The 27694-nt window shown below is 43.9% G+C and overlaps 1 protein-coding gene across 1 annotated transcript; it reads left to right on the top strand.

The window, feature by feature from the left end:
* Nucleotides 1-980: 980 nt before the first annotated feature.
* On the top strand, nt 981-26456 carry LOC146041627 (uncharacterized). The gene is made up of 8 exons (XM_083161563.1): nt 981-1339; nt 6526-6660; nt 7702-7795; nt 10829-10911; nt 12297-12362; nt 12631-13095; nt 18676-18804; nt 26228-26456. Exons 1-8 carry the CDS (start codon nt 1186-1188, stop codon nt 26383-26385), a joined length of 1284 nt encoding a protein of 427 aa, XP_083017689.1. The 5' UTR covers nt 981-1185; the 3' UTR covers nt 26386-26456.
* Nucleotides 26457-27694: the final 1238 nt, after the last annotated feature.

Genomic DNA, 27694 nt, shown 5'->3' on the forward strand with positions numbered 1-27694 from the left:
AAATTGTGAGAGTAGTGGAAAAAATAATAAGTTCAGATCTCGCGGTGATTGAGGACATCTACAGGTCAAGAGTCACTAAGCGGGCAGAGAGGATTATCAGTGACCATCTACACCCTGCTCATGACTTGTTCAAAAGGTTGCCGTCCGGTAGGAGGTACAGCTCGCAACTAGTAAAAACAGTCAGGCACAGGAACAGTTTCTATCCCCAAGCAACCACAATATTAAACGCTACCTATGTATCAGCGTGATGCCCCTACCCATATTGTCACTGTCCTATTACTTGTTAGTAATTGCTATTACTTGTCATGTATGTCTAGGAGCAGTAGTTGTCGGAAACAAATTCCTTGTGTATTGTGTATTAAGTTCCACTGTATACTTGACCAGGGCAAAAAGTGGTCATGCAGAGGTGGGGGGAACTCATTTCTTTATGCCACCTAAATACACCCCTTCCTCTCCCCCGTTTAGGCAGAGACAGGGCCAGTGGTAGGGCCAGTGGTAGGGTTTTTGGCATCCCCCTGCAAACTAGAATGTTTTTCTGTAAGAATTACTGTGCAGGGCCAATGTGGAGATTAAAATGTTCCACCTGACCATTAGAGGTGGTGGAAGTCAGTTCCACCCTGTTCCCCCTCACTTTAACCCCTGTACTTGGCAATAGATTCTGATTCTGATTTAGCACAATGCAGAAGTCTCATGCAGGTTATAATGTATAATATATATATATATATATGTTATTGCACAATGGAAGTGATGGTATCTATTTACTGTTTTGTTATTTGTGAATGTCTAGAAAGTCGCATTTAGCTTCTAACTTTGTTAGTAAGAACTGTCCTTGTGTGATTTGTTATGCTGAGCCAGTTGATTACAGTACGTATCATAAAAAACTGTTGGCACTTTAATACGCGTTTCTCACGAATTACTCTGTGCTCTATTATAGTGCTTGAGACAAGATCACAGCCAAACCAAAGTAACACAGCAGGAAATGTGAATACTACACACTTCCTAATCATCCCACCAAGATATATAAGATAAGCGCGGCACATCAGCCAGAGCGCACAGATTGTACTGCATACTGTACAATACTAAACAGTAAGAGTCATACTTTGTGACAGCTCCAAAAAGTCATAATTGCTCGTTAACAATTGGTCATTTAGGGACCTCAGCGGCAAGTCCAGTTTAATACTATAAATGAGTCCCATCTGGAATGTGGTGTTATTGTTAGGAGTGTGGCAGGTAATGCATATGGATGGAACTGCCGTAATTGCGACTGAGAAATGCCCTCAGGGGGAGTACCTACTTCACACCGAAGGGGTCACAATATGCTGCCAAAGATGTAAAAAATGTGAGTATAATTAAATGCATATTGATTTTTGGGGGTAGATGTACTAGACGTTTGGAGAGGAAAAGTACCAACCAATCAGCTCCTATGTTACAAGCTGTGTTTGAAAAATGAGGAGCTAGTTGGTTCATTCTTTATTTTTCTCCACTTTACCACTCTCCAAGGCTTAAAACATTTACTCCTTTACATAGTCACTGCTTCATAATCTCTAAGATAACGCTTTATTATAGTTTATAATTAGTTGCAGTAGAAATGCGGCATATATATATATTGTAACTGCCTTTTAAATGTTGATCTTTATGACGGTTTGTATGTTCTATTTGGTATTTAATCTATACAATGGTCTGACCGTGTACAGTAATCATTTTTATATAATGAATAATGGAAATAATGTATTTTGTCCATTGGCGTATTTTTAGTGGGAGCAATGTGTACACAGGTCCCTGGGGGCTCACAAGGGTGGGAATGTCCCACAGGCGAACAGGGGAAACCCCTGGTGTGCCTCTCTGCATGGGCGGGGCCTTCCTCTGCCTCACGGACAGGGGTGCAAGTATGGCGGAACGGGGTGGTACGGCATACCGGCAAAAGATATATTGCCGGTACCCCTTACCACCATGACAAATGCCCCCATAAGTGTTCAATGCTCATGCGCGCATATGGAAGTGGCGGGGGGTGTGGCCTCCACCGCCCCGCCACAGCTGATAGCCTTCGGAGGGGACCGCATTGAGCGTCTCTCCTTCCCCTCCCTGCGTCATTGTGACACAGACGCCTGTTCACCAATCAGAGCTTGCGGGCTGGCAGCCAGTCAGGAGCCAGCCCACGAGATAGACGCGGGGCAGGAGAGATGGAAGATGCGCTCCCCTCCCCAGGGAAGAAGCAGAAGCAGGCAGCGGCGGCGGGGACTAGAGGGGGGGAGAGGACCGGACCTGACCTGATACAATGAGTTGCTGCTTACTGTAAAACTAGAACTGTGGGGGCATTTATGAGGTTCCCCCAGATGGAGGAGGTGTTCACATGAAACATCCACTCGCAGTCCGTTCGGTCGGCGTCTTACCGCATTCGGACGGTGTGAGCGATCCATACGGTAGGCGGGGCTAAAAACACTCGGTTCCTGTCCGAAATACGCATCCGTCCGATTCAACTACAATAAGGGCCTCTGTGACATGGTAGGTAGGAGATGATTGGCTGGTTGTTTATCAATCTACATACAAAAAATAAACTCCAATAAAACCAGATTTTTAAACATGTTTAAAAATCTGATTCAGCAATCGATTGGCGATCCCTATTGATTTTTGATTGGGATTGCCAAAAGGGGGAGCCCACACATTAAAGATTAATTGTGGCAATCATCTCCAGAACGGAGGATTGTCACAATTAATTGCTGATGTATGGGGCCCATAACTTTAGAGATGCTGAAATCAGTTGATTTTCAGATATTGTCTATTATGTCACATTTATTAGATACACACAAATAATAAAAAATGTACAAAGCTATAAGTGAAAAAAGTAAAAAAGTTAAATATTAGAATATATAGAATTAAAATATTTTAATTGTATTTATTTATAAAATACTAATAAAACTGCACAAAAGCTTGCAGAAAATAAACTTCAAATACTCGCGGAACACAACCGACCCCCTAAAGGGGCTCTTCTGTGGTATTAATATACAGTATACAGGGGCAAACGCAGGATTTTCAGAAGGGGGTTTCCAGAGGTGCGGAGCAAAGTACGGAGATGGACACTTAGGTGACCCAGTATATGTTTTGATGTCCCGCGGGTGGTAGGGGGTATTATATCAACTGCTCAGCATGTAGGGCCTGGATCAGTAATTTCCACTAATTACCCCTTTACTGCACAGATGGTGGGATAAGGGGGCATTGGGCTGAATGAAGGGGCCCTGATACATAACTTCCAGGGTGGTAGGGGATGTTTAATATGCAGAGGAGGGGTGTATAGTGGAGTGGGCTTATTATTCATAATTTTCTGGTGGGAGGACAACTTGCTTGACTGCAGATATCTCCAGTTCCCGGAAATAGATTTCTTAGATTTTAATGGAATTAAAAACTAGAGAATCCAACCTACCAAATGGTGTTGGGGATGAGGGGATCAGAGTTCAGGAGGCAGAGCAATCTGCCAACGAGTATATAAAACTACATACCAGGTGTGTGGAGCTGGAGCAGTAACCAGCTGCTGGAAGGCTGATATCTCTGGTTCTGGGAACAGTAGAGACAAGCATCTAGTATCCTTCAAAGGGGGAGAGTCACAGATTTTGGAATATATCCTCTGAAAAACTCTACGTCAGACAGAACCTGAAATATCTGACTGGGAACAGCAATTAACAGGCTTGGATGGGGACCACTGCTTTGAAGTCAGATATCTCCGGTTCCCAAGGTCCGATTTTAAAAATTCTTGTACTCTTTGAAAGAGGGGACCCTCAGCTTTAAGGCAATGGCCCTTATATTCCTGAGGGGGTTTCTGGGTACTCGGAACCCCCCCCCCCTGCGTGCGCTACTGGTATAAGCGGCTCTTCTGTGGCGTAATGTGCATAGGGGCATATCTGTGGTATAATATGCATAAGCAGCTCTATTTTGGTGGAACCTGTATATGGGTACTACTGTGTGTTGTATTGTGACTAACAAACAATAATGTGTGACATGATGTGTAATGTGCTGAGTATTTTTGACGCTGCTCTGTTATTTGGTTTCCCCTGGCAGCTCGCTGCAGCCCTTGTCCAATATTGGTGAAAAGTTGAAAACAAAATAGTGAGCTCTGAAGTCATCAATTGTACTAGATGCGATGCGATCTAGTACAAAACGTTTGGGCTACACAGAGCGATGTGATGTGCATAGGAGCACACACCACATCACACGGGAATAACACTCCGTGTATGGGCACCTTTAGTCGGGCGTTTACATATAAGATACCAAGGAACTAAAAATAACAACGCTAAAGATGTCTTAAAATTAAAAGTAAATGATTGTATTGACTTTACACTTAAGTGAATTAAAATACATAACAATAAAATCACAACACCATCATTGGAACACAATTGATTAAATAAAAACCAATAGGCAAATATCTTGCAATCATAAAATCAGTGCTGTTTCCTAGAAAGCATTGGGTAGAACAAGGCCTCTGCCCGCATGTATAAAAATAAAGCAGCCAGTATTTACCCTGCACAGAAACAAAATAACTCACCCAACTGTAACTCTCTCTGCACATGTTACATCTACCCCACCTGCAGTGCACATGGTTTTGTCCATTTTGAGAAGGAATTTGCTTTTGCCAGAGTATTTTCCCAGGCTGGTCTCCTTCTTCACTGCCTGAACCAGCAGTGAGGGTATCTGAAGTTTAGTTTTCTACAAGCTTTCCTGTATTTTTATGTTTTAATTCTATAGAGATAAAAACCACTAGGCCCTTCCCCCCCAAAAAATGTGACAGGGTAGGGGGTGGGGTAAAATTATTCAAATTCACATTTTTTAGCCCTGCCCTCTCTATTTATCTCTGGAATTAGTCAGTTAATGGGCCAGATTCTCTAAGCTTCAAAAGTGATGAAATGGAGAGTGATTAACAGCCACCCAATCAGCTCCTGTCTGGCATTTTTCAAACACAGTCTGTGACATGGCAGGTAGGAGCTGATTGGCTGGCTGTTTATCACTCTCCATTTCATCACTTTTGAAGCTTAGAGAATCTAACCCAATGTCTTTATCCTGCCTGCTTCACTAGGATGCAGGTGCGATGTGGGAAATATGGTCACACTTCTGTGGGTGTGTGGGACTGCCTGAAATATGGGGAGTCTCTGGGACTTGCGAGAGAGAAGGAAAGTATGCTCACTTCCCTCTATCTTGGGACGTAAGGGTGATGTTACCAAAATGAAAAGAGATGCCATTCCGCATAGCAACCATAGGTGTGCGCACATTGAGTGTTAGGGGTGCACAGGCACCCCCTAATGCTGTGCCAGCCCTTATGAACACCTCCCTGCCGCTAGCAATACCTTTAACCAAAGACTTTTGCTATTTAGAACTGTATTCTATTAAAAGAGCCCATCATTCAATTATGTGTGTTTGCATTGGTAATTGTACTAGACCATTGTCATATCACTACATACCTGCGTCATCCATATATGTGTATGACTTTATTTGCATATGCTGTTAGTGTTACACAGAGTAATTGATGAAAACTGAAATAGGCAGGAGTTTATTATGTGGCTGAGATACTTTTTATATTGTAGCGAGTGCCAATAGATGACGGAAGACACGCCTGATTGGCGGTGTTAGACATGCCCAATAGGTGGAGCTAATCACACCCCTTTGACGGTGCACCCCCTAATAAAATGAGCTGCGCACACCTATGATAGCAACCACTCAGTAGATGCACCCACAGTGCAGATGCGCTACATATACATATTTGTTTGCAATTTCCATGTTTATTAAGCAAAGTGCTCAAATAAATTTATATCTTTATTGAAGTACAACTGGAAGTTATAAACTGTGATCAGTTATTCAGAGTGGTTGCCCAATCTTATTGCATGCAGGATAGAATAATAGAAAGGGAAAACAGCACAATGGCCCTTATTCTGGTTGTCGGATGGCTCGGAATGCGGACGGACGGCCAATGGTTGGTGTTTGCGCATGTGCAGAGGCGCATCTGCGCATGTGCGAACGCCTCACACGTCCGAACACGGCGTGAGGTCCAAACAGAAAAGTATCATATGGAACCATCCGAGCAGGAGGTGGAGAGGGGCGTGAAAGGCTGATTTTGCTCATTACCATATGCGTTTCATGGAAACGCTGGACGTACGTCTGGTTATCCGGCCATGATGCATGTGTGGGGGGCGGACATATGACATAGCCGGATGCCAGCTGCCCGCCCATATCCCTGCTTTTGCACAGAGAAATGCCCGAGTGGTCTGGAGCACTCGGTGCTGCCTGACCACTCGGTCCAGCATCGAATGATGGAGGAGGTTCCCACAGATGGAGGAGGTGTTCACATAAAAAATCCACTCACGGTCCATTCGGTTGGCGTCTTACCGCATTCGGACGGTGTGAGCGATCCGTACGGAACTCGGTTCCTGTCTGAAAAAACGCATCAGTCCGAATTAACTAGAATACGGGCCAATGTTTCTACGTTATGGGTTCCCTTTATAAAGAGGTAACAGTAAGAATTTAGCAACATTTTCTCATTTACAGCCAACCCTGACGAGCCCTGTCAAACACTGCGGAAGGAATGCCAGTGTGATCAAGGTCATCGTTGTTTAACAGAAAGTTGTACCCTATGCACTCCTGTGCCAGACTGTGTGAAGGGCCATCAGCTTAAGATAACAGGTAATACAGTACATATATCATGATATATAGCCATCCTCAACCACACATATTGGGCCTGATTCAGAGGTGCATGTAGTTGTGATGTTTGCGCAGTTGAGTAATTTCCCGCTAGTACACATGTGTACAAAACAAGGGTTCCGATGGTATACTCAGTTGTATTTGACATTGGAGACATGGAAAAAGGAGATACATAGAAACATAAATATGATGGCAGTTAAGAATGTCGTGGCCCATCTACCCTACAAGAAGATTTCATGAGCATGTTATGGTAGTGTTATGGGTGTGTTATAGTAGTGTCATGGGTGTTTTATGGTAGTGTCATGGGTGTGTTATCGTAGTGTCATGGGTGTTTTATGGTAGTGTCATGGGTGTGTTATCGTAGTGTCATGGGTGTGTTTTGGAAGTGTCATGGGCATGTTATGGTAGTGTCATGGGTGTGTTATGGTAGTGTTATGGGTGTGTTATAGTAGTGTCATGGGAATGTTATGGTAGTGTCATGGGTGTGTCATGGGAATGTTATGGGCATGTTATGGGAATGTCATGGGTGTCTTACCTCCCAACTTGACCCATTCCAGCAGCGACACAATGCTCTGCTCCTGGACTTCCCTGGTAGTGTATGATTACCATCATCTGTGTTGAACAGGTAAACTGATAAGAAAGGTGTCTCACCACAGGTGATGGCGATCATACCATAACAGCGAAACACAGGAACAGAGCATTTTGTCCCTCCTGGAATGTTGGGAGGTTTGTTATGGTAGTGTCCTGGGCATGTAATGTTAGTGTCATGGGCGTGTTATGGTAGTGTCCTGGGCATGTAATGTTAGTGTCATGGGTGTTTTATTAATGTCATTGGCGTGTTATGCCCATGTTTTGGCATCTCCGTTCACTTTAACTCCATCTAAGGCTTAGTAAATAGAACCCAAATGCTATAATATTACTTTTTGGTAATACATTTGGTGAAATATAAGAGAGTAATTTTTAGGTACTGTATGCACATCAGACTTTTAAATCCTGAGCTCATCAATATGTTTTCATTTCTAGTTCTTCCAAACTCCAAATATGTTTATGTTTGTGAAAAATGTCCAGAAGGAACCTTTACAGAAGAGAAAAATGGGATCTGCAAAGCCGGTGAAGCGTAAGTATATTCTGATCTACATTACATTGAATGCATTATTTCATAGCAGGGGCAGACTGGGCATGTGGCACTTCTAGCAAATGCCAGAAGGGCGATGACTGGGATGGGCCGGTTTGGCCAGATACAGGAAATGGAAATAGAGGTGCCAAGTGTATCTATGACTCAAATAGATCCCTCTTTTGTGATAAAGCATGAACCTAGTCAGTACTATGAAACGATGAGCCTGATTCAGACGGGTTCGCTTGAGTGATTATCGAACAACTGTGGGTGCACATGGTCTACAGTTCACATGCGCGAGCATCTGTGCAAAAAAAGCCAGCCTGCAGGGGGGGGGGGGCATTTGTAGGCAGCACCACAGCATTTTCTGGGCATGCTGTCTAAAAATTCGGTACTTGCGATGCAATGCGATTTTAAAGTTAATGTATTCAGTGCTGTTATGTCCCCAGGCCCATCTCATCGCATGGCATCGCACCTCACGCAAAATGGCATGCGATCGCATGCTATTTTTTTGATCGCATGCAATTTTCTGGGGTGCTATGCCATGACATTAGGTATACAATAATATGATTGTATGTCCCAAAAATAGGTTTACGCACCCCCCCACTATCCACGCCACCCCGAAGCATGGCGAGCGCAGCGGAACGCGTCCTCCGACTTTTTCATTACCCCACTATCCACGTCGGTGTGGAGTTGATTTTATATAGTGTGGCGATTGCAGCGAGCCACCGAGCCCGAAGCATGGCTCGCTGCACTCGCCACACTATATAAAATCAACGTGGATAGCGGGGTAATGAAAAAGTCGGAGGACGCGTTCCGTTGCCCCTCGCGGTGCTCGCTGCGCTCGCCATGCTTCGGGGTGGCGTGGGTAGTGGGTAGGTGCGTCAAACCTATTTTTGAAACATACAATCATATTATTGTATACCTAATGTCATGGCGATGCCATGCTATATACTGGGGTACAATGCTCATAGAAAAAAAGACATTTAAAAAAAAAATCTCATCGTATCATATGCGATGAAATCGCATGCGATGCGATTTCCTTACGGTGCCGTACGTAGAAAATCTGGGCGCCGTGCTAGTAAACAAGTACCATAAATTCTAATTGATTCGAAACAGGGCGGATTTGGCCCTGTTCCGATGATTGGGGCCCAGCGCATGCACATGGTATATTATGCGCATGTGCAGCTCCCCTTTGCAAGCGGCTTTGGTGACTTGCATAGTCACCGAGCCATTCGCAAGTATTGGGGCGGGCTGTGGGTCGGACGACAGCAGGGACAGTGGCAGCCTATGGGAAAGCCCAGCATTTTATGGGCGTGCCCCCTGGCTTTGCATGCAGCCCCATGCCTGCCAGGGGGTGGGTGCCTGAAATGAAAGGATATCAGTTGCCCGCCCCGTCTTCGGGCAGGCACACGCAATTAAAAGTCCAAGGCAGGTATTCAGCTGGGCAGCATCTCTGGTGCTCGGTAAGCTGCAATCCTCGAATCAGGCCCTAACTTCACTCAAGTTAATACAATCCAACATTTTCCTTTGCCACATGCTTCCACTGACTATAATGTTTTTTCTATAACAACAAATGAGAACAATAAACCAAAACACAAACCCCCACAAAAGAGGGACAGGTGGTTTGGAAATCACACTACATCAGAATCATAGAGGAAGCACAATAAGCCCTACACTCAAGTGCAGCAAAAGCAAACTGGACACTGGCATGCATTGAAAGGGGAATGGATTCAAGGGATTCCAATGTGATAGTGCCTCTTTACAAGGCATTGGTGAGACCACACTTGGAATATTGTGCTCAGTTCTGGGCACCGCACCGTAAAAAGGACATAAATGAATGGGAACAGGTACAGAGAAGGGCGACTAAGCTAGTAAAGGGTCTTGAATCACTAGAATACAAAGATAGGCTAACCAGGCTGAATATGTTTTCACTGGAGAAACGGAGGTTGAGAGGTGATATGATTAGTATGTTTAAATACAGGATTGGGAATCATATGGAACTGGGAGATGATTGGTCACTAACAGGCCTATACTTAGGACACGCGGGCATGTACTGAGGCTCGAGGAAAAAAAATTCTGTACTGAATTAAGAGGAGGATTCTTCACCATTAGAGCAGTAAAATTCTGGAACTCATTGCCGGTGGGGGTGGTTACAGCAACTACTGTTAATGAATTTAAATCAGAACTGGATACATTTTTGGCCACTATGGGAATCCTATAGATATGACTTATTCAAGTCAGTAGTTACAAATTAGATAGGTTGAACTCGATGGACTAACATCTTTCATCAGCCTTAATTACTATGCTACTATGTTACTATATAACCTCTGAAACACCTCCCACAAGAAAATATTTCGGCCATCACCAAACCATGTCAGTATCTCATAAATACAAGATATCCCTCTGTCAACCCCCCTATTATCATATGCCAAATATGCAACTCAACTTCTAATTAGAGGAAGACATGTTGCTTGTTGAATCAATTTCATGAGTTTGGCTGACATACAGTAATGGAAGCATAAGGCACTGACTATTTTCTCAGTGATATCACTACTGACTAGGTAACTGACAGACAATATTATTTCGGTCCACTAACTGGATTCCTATAGCTGACAGGTACAATTTTATTTATCACAAAAAAATAAAACGCTAATAATCTCAGATGCTCTCTGGCCCAATCCCAGTATTAGGATCATATTTAATAGCGTCCGAGGTTTCTGAAGGTGTGGGATGCCAACCGAATTTGGATGTATTTTCCAAGTGGCAATGATGCCTTGTAAATGATTTCCGCTTTAGAAAAATGTCAGAGTCTGGCCGGCATCACGTACCTCCGGCAAACTCAGACAAACTTGTGTCTGTTGCAGATATTCAGAAATGAAAAGAACACTGAACACCAAAATCAAATTTACAAACTCAAATATATTTAAATATTTGAGATAAAAAAAAGATATTTAGATATTTGTTTATGAAGTATGGACAATATAATGCATGCTTACATTAATGAGATAACAGCAAGCTTCTCTAAATTTACAGAGCCATTATTCCAACTGAATATAAAACCTCTTTACCTGGGAACCAGACAGATGACAATCTCACTCCACCATCTAATAGTAACGGTAAGCCGGAAGAATAATATAACTACAGTATGTAATTTAAATAGAAATATGGGCTGGGATGTAAAGATAGCCTATTCTAAGGTGCACAAAAGAGTTGCTCAAAGTTGGACGCTAGACTCTCCGACTTTTCCCTGGAACTTGTCCAATGTGATGTGTGCGTCTTTAACTTAACACTCCGTTTGCAAATTGGATCTGACCTCTTATGTCATTTAAACATGGAAACGTCTGATTTTTTTGGTCCCACTGGGATTTTTTTGTAATGTAACAGCTGCACAGAATGGGCCAGATGCCATTAGCTTCAAAAAGTGACAAAGTGGAAAGTGATAAACATCCAACTTATCGACCCATTACTGTCATTTTTCAATTTTTCTAATTTTTAGGATGTGAGATGACAGGAGCTGATTGGATGGTTATTTATTACTCTCCATGCTATCACTTTTTGAAGCTTAGTGTATCTTGCCCTGTCAGAGAACATCGCCCATTGGCACCCAACATGATTAAAGCATCACAAACCCTACTGTATATAAACCCTATTCCATTTTGTCCCATGAAAGGTAGTAAGCATTTGTGAGCTGGAGTTTGTGATTTCTTACAAAGAGAGAAAGAGAGAGTTAGTTTGGAGAGGTGTTTCAGAGAGTTGGAGCTGGAAAGGCATCCAGGAGAATTGGCAGAGAGAGTGGGAGGCAGGTGGAGGAGAAGGAGTAAGAGGAAGCAATGTTCCAGCACTAGCCTGTGTCTGACCCAGAGGCAGAAGAGTGTGATGAGAAGGAAGTACAGGAGAGCGGCATAGAAGACACTGATGAGGAGAATGCTACCTTTTCACCTGGCAAGTCAGGTCAGGCCACAATGTGCAGGTTTTCATATCCAGAAAACTGTGCTCTCGTCCATGCCATGGTTCAAAGGTACATCAGACACTCAGAAACAAGCCATGTGAAGGAGGGTTCTGGACACAGTCAACACTGTCAGCTCCCGCCGTCATGACCTCAGGAACATCAAACAAATCCTGAAGGCCAAGATGACTGAGGAGCACCAAGAGAGTCACAGGACAGGAGGAGGAGGACAAGCTGTACCGGTCCACTACATGGAGTATGAGGAGTTTAAGCAGACAATTGATCAAGAGGTGCTCCCAGGAGTCCATGTAGTGGACACAGAACGTCCAGCATCTCCACCTTGTCCTGGTGAGTAAATATTCAATTTTAACTGTAAATATCTATGTTGTGTGCTATGTACAGATTTCAACACACTAACCTCTTGAGATGAGAAGGCCATTTGTACATTATTTAAAGATTAATTGTGACTGTATAATGCATCATGAATAATGTGGTTTTAAATAATAATACTTTGTCACATGACTAAACAATGTGGGGTTTATTTTGTCACCACAGCAGCTGTGAGTCAGGATACAAATGCACAGAAGAGGTGGCAGCAAAAGACAGACACAGAGGAGGCTGGTAAGTGTGGTTTCAACAAAAACACACATATTACACACATATTAAGGCCTGCAACCATAACATTTGAAATATCTAGGGACAACCCCAATATGAAAAGTATTTTTTTTATATATTAAAAGGACCTGAGAAAATAGTTTAAATAATCAATTATGTGGTTTTGTATAGTCTTTTTTTTAATTTATCAGTAGGTAGGTGTTCAAAATTAGTGTAGCTTATAGGTATTCTCCATTACCAGTGTTTATTATTTTATTTTTTTTATCCTTTGCAGGTCCTTCTCATGTGCTGCTGCCCCCATCACCAGTATCTCTGGGGCTGACCTATTCATCGGCTGAAATGGAGGATGACACCACCATCCTCCACACTACCATGGAGACTACACCACAGCAGCAGCAACCACCGACACGTGACACTATTCCCACTGCATATAAACTGGCCTTGTCCCTCCACCATATTCAGGAGCAAGAGAAGATGTCTATGGAGCACCAGATGAATTACACTAAGTGGCTGAGGAGCAACAAAACAAAAGCAGCGTTGTCAAAGGTCATTCGCCCCCGGTTGGCCTTCCAAATAAATAGTTACTTGCAGGAATTGACCCAAGTGACAAAGGAGTGGTCACAGGTGGCCCGGGAACAAGTGCAGGTCACAAGGGACTACATTCAGGCCACCCGAGAGCAAATCCAGGTGATGGCTTCCCTGCAGAGAGAGCTGGTGGCACAAAGAGCTGCCCAGGAAGGCCTCACAAAAACAAGGGCCGGATCCCTCCAATCCCTCGCATAGGGTAACTCACAAGTATCTCCACCCCCCCCCCCCTCCCCCCAAAGGCGCAGTGTTAGGTTGTACCAGAGGGCAGATCGAGGCCGATGGCCTTATTACACCTCCAAATAATTTTTAGAGATCCCTATTTTTCATGGTGTTACAATAGCCATGTGTTTTCCTAACAAAATTTCAGTAAAGTGATTTACCCAAAAAATGTGTTTGTGGTCTTAAATTGTTTTTAGGGCTATTTTGTCGTAGGACATTAATGAAATGATTTTTTGGGTACAATAATGGATTGTATTTTGGGGGTACGATAAGGGAAATTGGTATTAAAACACTCCCTATTGACCTGTGAATCATGGCATTTTGCAGCGAGGGGGCATGACTTCGCAAAAGGGTGGCCAATGCAAACATAAGTGAGTCAGGGTGGTTTGGGGGCATTCAGAACCCCCCCTCCCCACTGCATATGACACTGCTACCCCCCCCCCCCCCCCCACACACACACACACACCCCTAACAGCTACCTAGCAGTAACTGTATTTTCCCCCAGGGCACCCTCCATCCACTCCGTAGTGCACATGTTCCATCCATCACCCCATAGTCAATAGCTCTCACACTGTTGGACATCGGGTACTCCATACACATTGGGCAATAAAATAAGCAAAATCACTCCAAAGGGCTGAAATGAGCAATGTCGATCCCGCAGAGTGGCAAGTGCAGCGAGCCTTCAAGGCAGTGGCGTAAGTTCATCCCAGTTGCCCGGAGGCAAGATACATATTGGTGCCCCCCCCAATATTCCTGATTTTAAAGCTGACATTGGGACCAATCCAGACCTGTTTGCTCTGGTCCAATTTCGGCCCGTTTTTGAGGTTGGGGGGTTTCGAATGCGTGTATATGAGCATGTGCAGCCCCCCATTGCAAACGCCTTTGGCGATTATTAATACACATGCCGAGACATTCGCTTAGTATTACACGGTTATTACATGTGCAAAAAGGTTGAAACAGGATACAATGGTCTGTAACGTAATGTAACACTATATCATTAGAATCAGTTTGAATTAAGTAACATACAGAAGTGTTCAAATAAATCTCCTAACCATCTGTTATATTGTAGCCTCTTTGTAGTACATCTGTATACTGTTCTATAATCAGGAAATTCTGAACCCTAAGAAAAAGAAATTATTTATCAAATGGAAAATCTGTCCCTCAAATGCCAGTGTTAACTAGTTACAGTAAATGATAGTCTCCCTCCTGTGTCCCAAATGTGAGTTATAAAAATTCTTAAATTATTAGAGGACAGGAATCCAAACTGCTTATTCGGCATAATGGATGTCTTTAACAGAAGAAGATACCTGTGTCTAGATGGAGGGTATGATCACTGATGTGTAATGGTGCGTACACACGGGGCAATATGATCGCTGGCAATATATTGCTAGCAATATATTGCTCTGCAATCATATTGCTCAGTGTCCCGTTTTCATCTGCGACCACAGATGGTCGCAGATGAAAATGTCACACTGCCGGGAGAAGAGGCAGGGGCTGAAAACGGGAGCGCGCACCTGGCGCGGGTATGAGTTATTGGGTCGACCAACTGGTCAACATACATTGGGTCGACTAAAGAGGGTAAACATGGGTTAGGTTGATACCTGAAATAGGTTGACATGCTTAAGGTCAACATGGTTGGAAGGTGACGAAAGCATTAGGCCAACAGTGCTGATATAGTAAATTTATAAGGGCCCTGGGCGCACAGAGGTGTATATTTAAAATAGGTTTAATAAAGATTAAACATGCATAGAAAAAACATCAATAGAAAAATCATGCTAGATGTATGTCAAATAACATAAAAAAAAGTGTAATGACTGTGATCAGGATAAGCCCTTACCCAGTCAGGGCGATGGAGCTTGGGATGGTAAATGCAGAGTGTTTCCCGGGGTACACAAAACACCCTGCATGGCTCCAAAGGTTTTGGCTGGGCTGGGTCCTGGTCAATGGTGGTGGTACAGCAGTCTTGCCAAAGTGTATTGAGTCAACTATGGGCTCTTTTTCAAGAGCCCATGGGTGGCTTGAAAAAGAGCCCATAGTTGGCTCGAAACACATTGGACAGACTACTGTACCACCACCGTTGACCAGGATCCAGCCCAGCCTCACCTTTGGAGCCTTGCAGGGTGTTTGTGTACCCCGTCAAAATTTTACACCGTAGTGCCCATTACATGTTAAGCCACACACCTTAATGTCCATTACGTATTATGCCAAACACGTAATGTCTATTAAAAATTATGCTACATAAGTGCTGCTTACCTACGTGCTCATTGCCAGGGGTTCCATGCTCATTGCCAGGGGTTCCATGCTCGTTGTCATGTGGGATTACATGCTCGTTGCCAAGGAGGAATACATGCTTGCTGAAACTGGGGGACAGCTGCCACCGGGCAGAAGTGACAGCCATTGACAGCCGGGCAGAGAGCGGGGGGGGGGGGGCTGCCCGGCTGTATTTGGAGCACTGCAGGTCCCAGCTACTTGAAATAATACCCCTTTCACACCAGAAAATGCAGGGTCTTACCCGGGTATATGGTCCCTGGATTTTCTGGTGTCAGGGGGAGAAAAAATCCACCCTCCCCTTTAACTGGCTATATTGTTTAACTGGCTATAGCTCCAGAACCAATTGACCCATTTACACGAGATCAGTATCATATTAAAGAACTTTCAAGTGGGCTTCGAATGATACTCCCGTGAAACTGGGCCATTTTTTGTTTCCAGAGAAATCTGCCCTCAGAGAACATGAACAGCCATGATATTACATTTCAGAAATAAAAAAAATCAGTTTACCCACAATAGCTCTGGAACCAATTGGACATAGACTAGCCTGATATCAGATTGAAGACCTGGGGATTTGGGTTCCAATGAAATAATTAACAAGCTTCTGTGATGCCTTGAGGTGGGGACCAGCAGCCATCGGAACTGTGTGGGGGGCGAAATTAGCGGATGTTATCCTATGTGGAAAATGTTCCAGGTTTCCTGGTTCCTGGGTTGGGGGCTAGCAATGTGAGGCTGGGCTCGTTGTAATGCCCCGTTTCTCAGCTCTAAAATGAGCTATGTCAGAAATTACAGGGGAGCACGTGTCTGGGTGCCCCCCCTTCCCCCCCTGAATCCGCCACTGCTATTCTCCATCCATGCCCTTGTGGATGGTAGGGCGGTGAAGGCAACAACCCACTCACAATAAAAAATACAGTTTAAATTTAAATAAAAAGTTTTAATAGTCTGGATAACTTCCTGAGTAGTAAACTCCGGTCTTGTATATGTTTGTCAAACATTAAAACACATTCTAAATAATACCAAAATATGCATACCACATTAGAGGCAATACAATTCAATGCCACATAGCTAAGCAACTGAAATTACTAAACTGTTGTTGCTATAGGTCGACACATGAAAAAGGTTGACATAGCTAAGGTCAACATGGTCAAAAGGTTGACACATTCAATATGTCGACATGGGAAAATTCAACGTAAAAAAAGATCAACATGACACAGTGACAGGTGCACTCGTTACTGACTTACACATTTTAAAAGATCCATAGGTGTAGCTAAATATTTCACTTGATTCTCTGAGAAGACCTGCAAAACATGCTCTGTGTGTTGGGTCCTGAGGACCAACTTTGAGAACCTGTGAACTAGCTATATCCCTGAATTTTTATATCTATTATTTTTTTTTTTTTTTTTTTTTTACCTATTTGGGAGACTAATACCCTCCCCCATTTCAATAGCTGCTATTTGGATGTGCCTTGGTCAAATTTCTTGTTTGTATTCTCTGACTATTTATCTTATCCTGGTCTGGCAGTCCCAGAGGGAGGAGACACCTTTCAATAGCACTGTCTGTCCAGCTGGTGACTAGTAGGTAGCACTTGTATATCACGGACTCCAGCTGACTCACTGACGCTGAGATAGGTGGCATATTTTACCCTTGGGGGGGGGGGGGGGGGGGGGCAGACGGATGCAACAGTCCTGTGGCACATAGGTAGAATTCACCACTGCTTAATGTTTATATTACACTTATAAAACTATTTTTCTTTCTATTTTTACTCTTACACTTTATACATCTCCCCCTTTACTTTATAGTGTATATGACTACTTATCTAAAGGTTCCAACATGCCCAAGTGGATACCATGGCTTGCTGGAACCCAGGGGCATAACTCCCAGAGCTAACCCCCCCTCCCTGCCACCGCTCCTCCTGATCCCCGCAGCGTTCCTGGCCCCTGTGCTATGATGACAGACACCGGGACTGTCGCATGTGCAGTACAAACTTCTTTACTGCGCATGCGGCCAGCTTCTATGGGCTGCATCGGCTACAGACCATAGAAGGGGAATCATGGTCCCAGCACCTGTATAATACAGATGGCAGGCATCGGGACCAGCGAGTGCACAGTACCTACTTCGGATTTCGCTCTGCAGCCCATTGAGAGGCGTCCCGTAGGGGGGGAACACCTCCCAATAAGACTGCCATGGTGACTGGCAGGTCTGACTTCCAATAGCAATCGTGTCGCCCTCACGGCATACAGTATTTAATGCACTATGGTGTTATGAAAAGTGTATCATATAATGGAATTAATGCTGTATTTCAATGTGAAGAATATGTAGCTTGCAGCAACTTACCGTGCAATTAGAGCAACGTAATGGTTGAATAGACCATGTAGTGACTTAAACATGATAGGATGGGTGTGGCTATCGGGAGCATGTGACATTAAGGAGCCTATGGGTTTGCTGGAAAGGTTCTGTTAGCTGAAGTTATTAGTACAGGAAAAGGAGGAGCCTGCCTCTTTTTCCTCAGAAAGTTTCCCACCCTCCCTTCCCTGTTTTTTCGGCTCTGGGTGGTGTTATTAATCGCGTTAGCTGATAAGCGGAAAAGAACGGCTTTTTGATACATTTTGAGATGTTTCTCTAAGTTATTTTGCAGCGCATTTGGTGTTGTTTCTGTGCGCTCGCCTCTCATTGGCTTAGGCGGATGAGCGGGCAGTCAATGGGTAGGTGGGGAGGATACCGCTTTTTCTGAGTTAGGCCGAATATCCTATGCTTGTTTGGGGTGGAGTTTAGTTCATAGCCGTTCTTTCTGGCCACCATTAAAATAAATTAACTAATTAATCAAAACTAAAATTAGCTTAATAATTTCTAAATAAATTCAGCTAACAATTTCTGCCAAACCTAAGTCTCTGTGTCTTTATTTCTGATTAAAGTTTTAATGTTGTTATAATACACATGCAAATGGTCACACATCTGCTATTACAATGTTTATACACGGTGCTATATAAGGGGAGAGCATTGTAGAACACGACTGAAAATAATATCTTAAACCAATTCCACATAAAGCATTTCCACACACTGATCTTACAGCCCACCCATGGTATGGTGTCTAGACCTACAGAATATTTGGAAATGGGAATTTTTACATTGTATTGCTTCAATATATTCTAACTGACCGATAAATGCAAATATTGCTATAATGTAATGATATGTTAGATTTCAAAGAATGACTCACTGACGCTCTCTTTCTGTTCTTTCTCCATAGAATCCAATTCAAACAACTCCCTAACAATGATGGTTTACTCAGCTTTGGCCATGTTCCTTTTAATCTTAATTACTATCTTCATTCACCTCCTCATATGGAAACGGAAAACAAAACCATCAAAAAAGGCAGGTCTGTATCACACACACCAACCATTACGTATATAAAGGAACAAATGCAAAGATCGCGGCATACAGAACACCAGAGACGCTGCCCGTCCGAGCATCTGCCCCCACCGAATCCTCTCACTTACATGCAAGGGGATGTGTAAAGTGACTGGAACGGGGCCCTATGGTAGAACCTTTGCAGTACTGCTAGGAGCATCCATTAGATGCTCTCTGCTTGCACCAAGCAGTGTATTGAGCTGCCCAGAGCACACAGGGAGCACTGCACTTTCTCCCATAGACAGCCTGCCACCTCACATGATGTCATATTTTAGGGGGTGGGGGCAACACAGTGTGGCATTGAGCTTTGCTCTGGGATTGCATTGGCTGTCATAGAAACAATAGCATACCCTCCAACATGACCCATTTCATTAGGTACAAAATGCTCTGTTCCTGGACTTCCCTGCCAGTGGCAGTTACAGAGGTGGGGCTGCAACACAGTCCAAAATTTAAAGAGGGGGGGTCACATCAACTGCTAGTGAGTCAAGAACAGTGATGTTTGAGGTGGCAGTAGGTGTGGCTTTTTTGAATATTGGACTGTGCTGCAGCCCCACCTCTGCAACTGCCACTGGCAGGGAGTCCAGAAACATAGCATGTTGTAATTAATGAAATGGGCCATGTTGAAGTGTATGCAATAGTGACCTGAATAGAATGATAAAAACTGATTATAGTGATCACATTTTCTATGCATAGACCACAATTCCCAGCATACTCTAGAGCAGGGGTGTCAAACTCAAATTCATCGGGGGCCGCATCAGCAGTTTGGTCACCCTCAAAGGGCCGGTCCCCCAAAAAGTACAAATGACAGAAAACTTGTACAAGGTGTAAAAAAAGGGGGAGTGTGTTGATCGCACAGGAATTTATTTTATATAGAAGAAAAATACCTTTTAATTACCATATAGTTTTAATAACTTTTTAAGTGTAAGGTGTGCTACCGCTCAGCACTGAAATGGATACAAAGGGAAAAACAACAGAGTGCTTTTTTTGCGGTGCACCAAGGAGAATTGTTTTATAAAAAGTAACTTTTATTAATATGTTTTAAAAGATGTTGCGAATATAAAAATAAACATATAACACAGGACAAATGTGAATAAAAAGGAATCAGACTTCCTAACGTGGCGGGGTTTTTTAGAGGGATGTGGGGTTATCTAGTTTCTTATGTCAGTATAACCTAGTCGTTCAACCACCAATGAATATGGAGACAGTGGATATTCCTATATTAGTCCACTGAATTGGGAACCGTGTCCCTATTTCCTCCGTTGGGTGGTGAGTATGTCCTTAATTGGATACGGTCGGCGTCCCGTCCGTATTTACCAATTTTCCAGAGATACTCAATAACAGCATACGTTGTATGCCACGCTGGTACTTCTGCCAGTTGAACCCTGTGTTTACAAATCTCGACAAATGTCTTGATGGTGTATACAGATTAGATTATATATCAGGCACCACACTCTCAGTACATTTCGGTCGACACAATTGGTAGAGTAGATTCTGAATGTATATGTCAGAAAAAGTGAAATGCACTGAAGATACCCTGATGGTGTATACTCTCATACTCAGGTCGGCATTTATAGAATGTGCTTCAATTCGATGATGTTGTGAGCATTATCACAGTGTTGCCACCAGTGGTGTAATTAATCAGGATTCAATTAGAGCATATATCGGGAGATGGTAATCAGTAGTGTTAATGGCGATTGACAGCCACATGCACTAAGTATATATGCTTTATTGTTCTGTGTCCACACTTTAAGTGTCGGTGTGGCCACTGGTTTTTGCTAACCCCAACGCAATATAATCAAAATTGATCGTTTGAAACGTACATTCTGTGTCAATTGTATGTAATGGTTCGTATGTGTCACATTAGCCAGAAAAGCAGACAGTGTCACTGTCCGCAGAACCCTGCCGTGAGTAGTGACAGAATCTTTTATTTCACCATATGCAAGGGTCTACAGGCTGTGCGGTATGAGCACGCTGATGCACCCTGTCGGAAATGAGTGTTGCAAAATATACAGAGTGTCAATCGGGTGTCCTGATTCATGTATGTTACACTGAAAAAACACCAAACAATGGGCCTTATTCTGATCGGTGCGGCCCGATCAGAATATGCGGCCGCAACCGTGCAGGCGAATCCCCGCCTTCCATACGGATCGCCACCTGCCGTCCGTACGCGGATATGTGGCGATCCGCATGAAATTGGACGGGGATACGCCTCCTCCGTCTTGGGAGCAGCCCCTGCATTCGATGGTCGCCGAACATCGAATGCAGGGCCGCACGCTCCACCAGGTCCCGCAACACAAGACCACACGGACACTTGTCCGTGTGAAATCATGTATGGGGGCGGGCAGCTGACATCCGGCGATGTCAGATGCCCGCCCCGTACCCACGCGTCACGGCCTCATTACCATGCATACGCCCCGCGTTTGCATGGGAACGCCCATGAAACGCGGGGCGTATGCATAGGGTAATGAGGCTAAGTAGCCCCTCACGCCCCTCTACGCCCCCTGTGCGGCGTATAAAGAATCCGTGCGGCGAAATCGCCTGCACATGCGCAGAGTGACCTCTGCACATGCGCAGACGATCAACATCGGCGGTCCGTCCGCATGCGGGAATATCCGCACCGATCAGAATAAGGCCCAGTGTCACAGTCTGCAGAGCCCTGCAGCGAGTGATCACAAAAATAAATAATAATTCAACTACACTTGTGTACAAGTATCGAGCTGTACATAAAAAATCAAGCATTACCTTCGAGGGAAACGATACCCCTGACGAACTACATCAGATACATATGATGTGATACTACCCCCATGCCCCATATGAACAAACAAGGGAACAGCACCAATCCATTGATATTTAAACCTCTTCGGAGACCTGGCACCCGAGTACCTTTATACACAGACACGTCAACACTTTTCTAATCCACACACGATGCCCATGATGGTATCATATGTAGGGATCAACCGCGTGCACATATGTGCATATCACGAGAGAACAATTCACTCAACACCTTCTAAACACATTCCCTATGAACACATAGAATTCACCTCCAGAAACATAAGCAACTTCTATCAATATTAAATCAATACTATGAGCACAGTTTCGATTTGGTTTGTCACGATTTTCTCACTTTATAATTCTATTATTTTTACACCTCAACTCACTGTGTGTCACTGGAACTGTCAACATCTTATTTGACACATTGTATTTCACGTATAGACCCCATTTTGGATCACATATGGTTTACACACAAGTGGAGTGCCCCCCTGCATATTATCCCTTATATGCCCCTCTGGCTAATGCGAGGCACAGCCATCAAAACACCAATAGATGCCCTATAACCTATTGAGATTGATAGAATAATATGGATGCTTTTTAACATTTCAGTAATAACCAGCAATGAATAAGACATATGGGAACGGAGCTCAGATATGCAAAAAGAGCCATTCCCCGATGTCAGAAATAAATAGCCCACATATGTCAAATACATAGATGTAACCTCGGAATGCGTATATCAGTGTAACGAGTACACACCAGAGATATCCTATTTAGGATTATCTTAGAATGTGCATACCTGTATAATAGAGTACACACCAGAGACATCACATATCCAACGGAATACACCACAGAATGTATAGACTAGTGTACGCAGCGTACACATGAACGATGTCGTGGATCACGGCTCTGAACCAACGGGGTAAGGAAGACACACCCCCACCAATAGGAAGCAGGTACACACCCCTGAACCTATGAATATTGATGAAGCCATGGTTTAAAAGTGGCTTCCGGGCGCCCGCCCGGTTGGCCTTTGAAAAAGCTCACTTGCGAAACGCGCGTCAGGCGTTTCCCGTGAACGTGGGGAAAGAGGGATAACTATAATGTTGTAATGTTTAACTTTGTCAGTTACATAGAAACCCAGCGATACCTGTAAGCAACAGTACCAGTCAGAATCTATGCAGGGCGCACAGAACGCTGAAGCCACACGGATTAACAGACGATTGCACTCAGTGCAATTGTGAACATTTGTAACCACTGTTGCAAGGTCTGCAGATAGTTACACTGTTTGGTGATTTGTATAGTGTGATACACACGATTTAACACCCCATTGATACAGTGTATTTCGCAACGCTTAACCCTGGCAAGGTGCATCAGCACACTCAAGCTGTACAGCTCGATACTTGTACACAAGTGTAGTTGAATTATTATTTATTTTTGTGATCACTCGCTGCAGGGCTCTGCAGACTGTGACACTGTTTGGTGTTTTTTCAGTGTAACATACATGAATCAGGACACCCGATTGACACTCTGTATATTTTGCAACACTCATTTCCGACAGGGTGCATCAGCGTGCTCATACCGCACAGCCTGACAGACCCTTGCATATGGTGAAATAAAAGATTCTGTCACTACTCACGGCAGGGTTCTGCGGACAGTGACACTGTCTGCTTTTCTGGCTAATGTGACACATACGAACCATTACATACAATTGACACAGAATGTACGTTTCAAACGATCAATTTTGATTATATTGCGTTGGGGTTAGCAAAAACCAGTGGCCACACCGACACTTAAAGTGTGGACACAGAACAATAAAGTATATATACTTAGTGCATGTGGCTGTCAATCGCCATTAACACTACTGATTACCATCTCCTGATATATGCTCTAATTGAATCCTGATAAATTACACCACTGGTGGCAACACTGTGATAATGCTCACAACATCATCGAATTGAAGCACATTCTATAAATGCCGACCTGAGTATGAGAGTATACACCATCAGGGTATCTTCAGTGCATTTCACGTTTTCTGACATATACATTCAGAATCTACTCTACCAATTGTGTCGACCGAAATGTACTGAGAGTGTGGTGCCTGATATATAATCTAATCTGTATACACCATCAAGACATTTGTCGAGATTTGTAAACACAGGGTTCAACTGGCAGAAGTACCAGCGTGGCATACAACGTATGCTGTTATTGAGTATCTCTGGAAAATTGGTAAATACGGACGGGACGCCGACCGTATCCAATTAAGGACATACTCACCACCCAACGGAGGAAATAGGGACACGGTTCCCAATTCAGTGGACTAATATAGGAATATCCACTGTCTCCATATTCATTGGTGGTTGAACGACTAGGTTATACTGACATAAGAAACTAGATAACCCCACATCCCTCTAAAAACCCCGCCACGTTAGGAAGTCTGATTCCTTTTTATTCACATTTGTCCTGTGTTATATGTTTATTTTTATATTCGCAACATCTTTTAAAACATATTAATAAAAGTTACTTTTTATAAAACAATTCTCCTTGGTGCACCGCAAAAAAAGCACTTTGTTGTTTTTCCCTTTGTACAAGGTGTACTTTAAAGCAGTATGAAACAGGACATGCATATAACAATAATGCGATAACAAAAATGGTGGGCCATCAAACACAGAGCTATGCTGCAGAAATTTAATTCCACATCCAGTATTAATTATATTGAGGTGCAGGGTTCTGTGGTAGACAGGGACAGAAGGTACAGAGCTGCCTTAGGGATGCTAGAGGAGGTGACACCATTTTGGGAAAGACATTTTAATGTGGGCTAGCAAGATAGACACACAGTGACTAGAGGAGAGCATGGCCTGGTGTGTAAATGTCACCCTCAGTGACAGAGATCCCCACGTACAGCGACCAGCCCGAGCTATACACTACTAACCTATTTCAGTCAGCCGCCTCGCACACACGGTTACCGCTACTATCAGCAGTCCAGCACGGATCGCCAGCTGCGTGATGTCCCAGTCCCAGCAACCAACCCCGCAGCTCCGGCGAGCGAGCGAGTGCGCGCGGGGTGGGGGGGTGTGTGAGAGGAGGTGGCCTAGGCAGGAGCTGGGACACACTGCCCCTGCGTGCTATCTCCTCGCTCGGGCCACATGACGAGGTCTGGCGGGCCGGATTTGGCCCACGGGCCTTGTGTTTGACACCAGTGCTCTAGAGTATATTCAGAATTCTGACGCAGGGGCCTTTGTGAAAAACACTCCCTGCACCATTAAACATCAATCATTGGCCTTGTTGTTATTGTAAACATTTTGAATAAAGATAGTGGGTGAGATTTAATAGGATGAGAGATTCAGAAAGTGAGAGATTTGGTAAGAAATCTCCAGGTTTTTTTAAAGCGGCAATCATTTACACTTCAACAATCAAACTGGTTTTGCAGTGTAAATGATTGCCGCTTTAAAAAAACCTGGAGATTTCTCACCAAATCTCTCACTTTCTGAATCTCTCATCCTATTAAATGTCACCCAATATGTTGAAAAAAAAAGGATCAATCATTGGTCCAGCCCCCCTTCCGACAACACTATTTCAGATCCTCTTATTTTACTGTTATGTAAATGTACTGTTGATATGTTTGTGCCACAGGTGTTCTTGTGTTCTTGCCTCTCAAATAACTTTAGATCACCCCTCCCCATTAACTGTGATGCAAGCCAGTAGATGAGTTTCTAGAGCTAACTTATTTCATATTCAGGGCCAGATTCTCTAAGCTTCAAAAGTGATAAAATGGAGAGTGATAAAAAACCAACCAATCAGCTCCTGCCTGACATCTTACAAACACAGTCTGTGACATGGTAGCAGGGGCGGATTGTCCCACCGGGAAACCGGGCCATTTCCCGGTGGGCCGGCCCAAAACTCCTGAAAAATGAGCCGGCCACGCTCCCTCCCCCTGGACTGGCAGAGCCCACATCCAAAATGGCCACGGGAGGGCTGCTGCGCATGCGCAACAGCACACAGCACCTCCCATGGACCATCATGTGCGGTGGCGGCAGCGGGCTCCCCCCATCTGGAGGCTGCAGAACGGAGCAGGTGAGCCCCCCGCCCCACATTACAAACACCGCTGCCGCCCCACCATCCCTGTGCATTACATCAGCGGCTACCACCCCCACCCCACCCCCCCCCCCCGCATTACATAGGATGCCTCCTACCCTCCCCCCCAGAGCAATCTAATACATACGCACCGCCACCAGAACCCAGCCCCCCCTCTGGCTACCGCCAGCACCACTCCCCCCCCCACCAGCTGGCGCCGCCGCCAGCCCCTCCCTCGGGCTGCTAAAAAATATGTCTTTCCCGGGCTGGATTGCAGTCCCAATCCGCCCCTGCATGGAAGGTAGGAGCTGATTGGCTGGCTGTTTGTCACTCTTCATCTTATCACTTTTGAAGCTTAGTGCATCTGGTCGTCAATATCCAACAGGGCTGACTGTATATCGGCCACCAGACGTAGGTGTAGTGTTCCAGCTCAGTTCCAGTCCCACTTTAATTTTGTTCTTTACATAGTTGTTTTAAAAGTACATTTCTAAAAGTTGGCATCAAAATAGTTGTCTTATAATAAGGCAGACTATATTTAATTAATAAAGGACTTCCTTTTCCATCTCAAATGATAGTTACTATAAGCACAAGGGAAGACGCTGATTCGTGGAGCTGCCAGTATCCAGAAGAAGAACATGGAGATGATTCAACAGAGAAGATCAAAAGTGGATCAAACACAGAACAACAGTTTATTTATTTTGTGTAAATCATTTCTCTTGGTTTCAAATATACAGATATTTATTTTTGGTGGATAATTTTTTATTTACAATATTTTAACACGGCTATGCTCATAAAATACATTTTGTAGCATCTTCATCGGCTAGGTTATTGCCAGAGCTTAAAGTGGTCATGCAGAGGTAGGGGAACTCATTCCTCTATGCCACCTAATTAACCCCCCTCCCCTACCCCCATTAGGCAGAGACAGGAACAGTGGTAGGGTTTTTGGCACTCCCCCGCAAACTAGAATGCTTTTCTGTGAGAATTACTGGCCAATGTGGAGGTTAAAATGTTCCACCTCACCATTAGAGGTGGTGGAACTCAGTTCCATCCCGTTCCCCCTCACTTTAACCCCTGGTTATCACACTATTGCGGTCATTATTACCTGCAGAATACAAAATGAAACACTACCATTCTAAATAAACACAAAAAATGCCATTGCCGGGGTGCCCTCCTAGTATATAATACATACAACCTTAAATCTGGCGTATCCCAAGAGGGTCCAGATAAAAAAAGTTGCTGTACTCCACGGTCTTGTAAATAGATATATTAAAGTGCAATCATCATAATTACGCCTTGAAGCGTTGACCTGCTCTAATAATTATGTTGATTGCACTTATGTACATACAAGCCGCCTCTGGGGACACATTGGATTTAAGGGTGGAAAATAGTGGCCAGTGTCAAATGAAACAAAAATTCTGTTTACATTTTTTGTTAGATAAAGACTGTAAAGTTGCTGCCCATCCTGCTGTTTTCAGAAAATGGGTAACATAAGGAGCAGTGCCAGTAGCTAGCAGCCTCCTGACGGTAAGAGTAGTTCTGGCCACTGTTCGGTGCTAGGGCCTTAGTGGCCCTCCAGATATAGTGAGAGAAGGCATAGGCTTTTGTGGCTTGTCATCCTTCACAGAGGTAAATCTCTGTGTTAGAGGTGAATAGGAGATACTTGTAAGTGAGGATTTGATATAGGCCCTTGCAGATCCGCTAGAATGTAGTAGCAATCTACTTTTAGAGTTAATAGTATAAATGTGCCAGAGATTGTGTGACAGACACAACATTGATGTGTATTGGTATTTACAGTACAGGAAGTTCTTTTCCCATAGCTCCAGATTCCTCATTAGGTTCAATGGTATGGTTTGAAGATGTTGAATTTCAGTTGAATTTCTTTAGATTACTTATCTCTGGTTGTCAGTAGATTACCAAATCAGGAGAAGAATAAAATTATTTACAGGTACAGTCAGGGGCGGATTTAGGGGTCAGGCCTCCACACTATTAGGTGTGAGAGGGGCTGGGTGAGAGAT

The sequence above is a fragment of the Crinia signifera genome, chromosome 19 (assembly GCF_055691185.1).
Source record: "Crinia signifera chromosome 19, ASM5569118v1, whole genome shotgun sequence".
Taxonomy (NCBI): Eukaryota; Metazoa; Chordata; class Amphibia; order Anura; family Myobatrachidae; genus Crinia; species Crinia signifera.

Excerpts from the sequence above, each read along its gene's own strand:
- LOC146041627 (XM_083161563.1), top strand. The coding sequence starts at position 1,186 with ATGAGTCCCATCTGGAATGTGGTGTTATTGTTAGGAGTGTGGCAGGTA. Across the intron at positions 10,912-12,296 it reads TCCACCATCTAATAGTAACG|CAGCTGTGAGTCAGGATACA; the intron begins GTAAGCCGGAAG and ends TTGTCACCACAG. Across the intron at positions 18,805-26,227 it reads AAAACCATCAAAAAAGGCAG|GACTTCCTTTTCCATCTCAA; the intron begins GTCTGTATCACA and ends TAATTAATAAAG.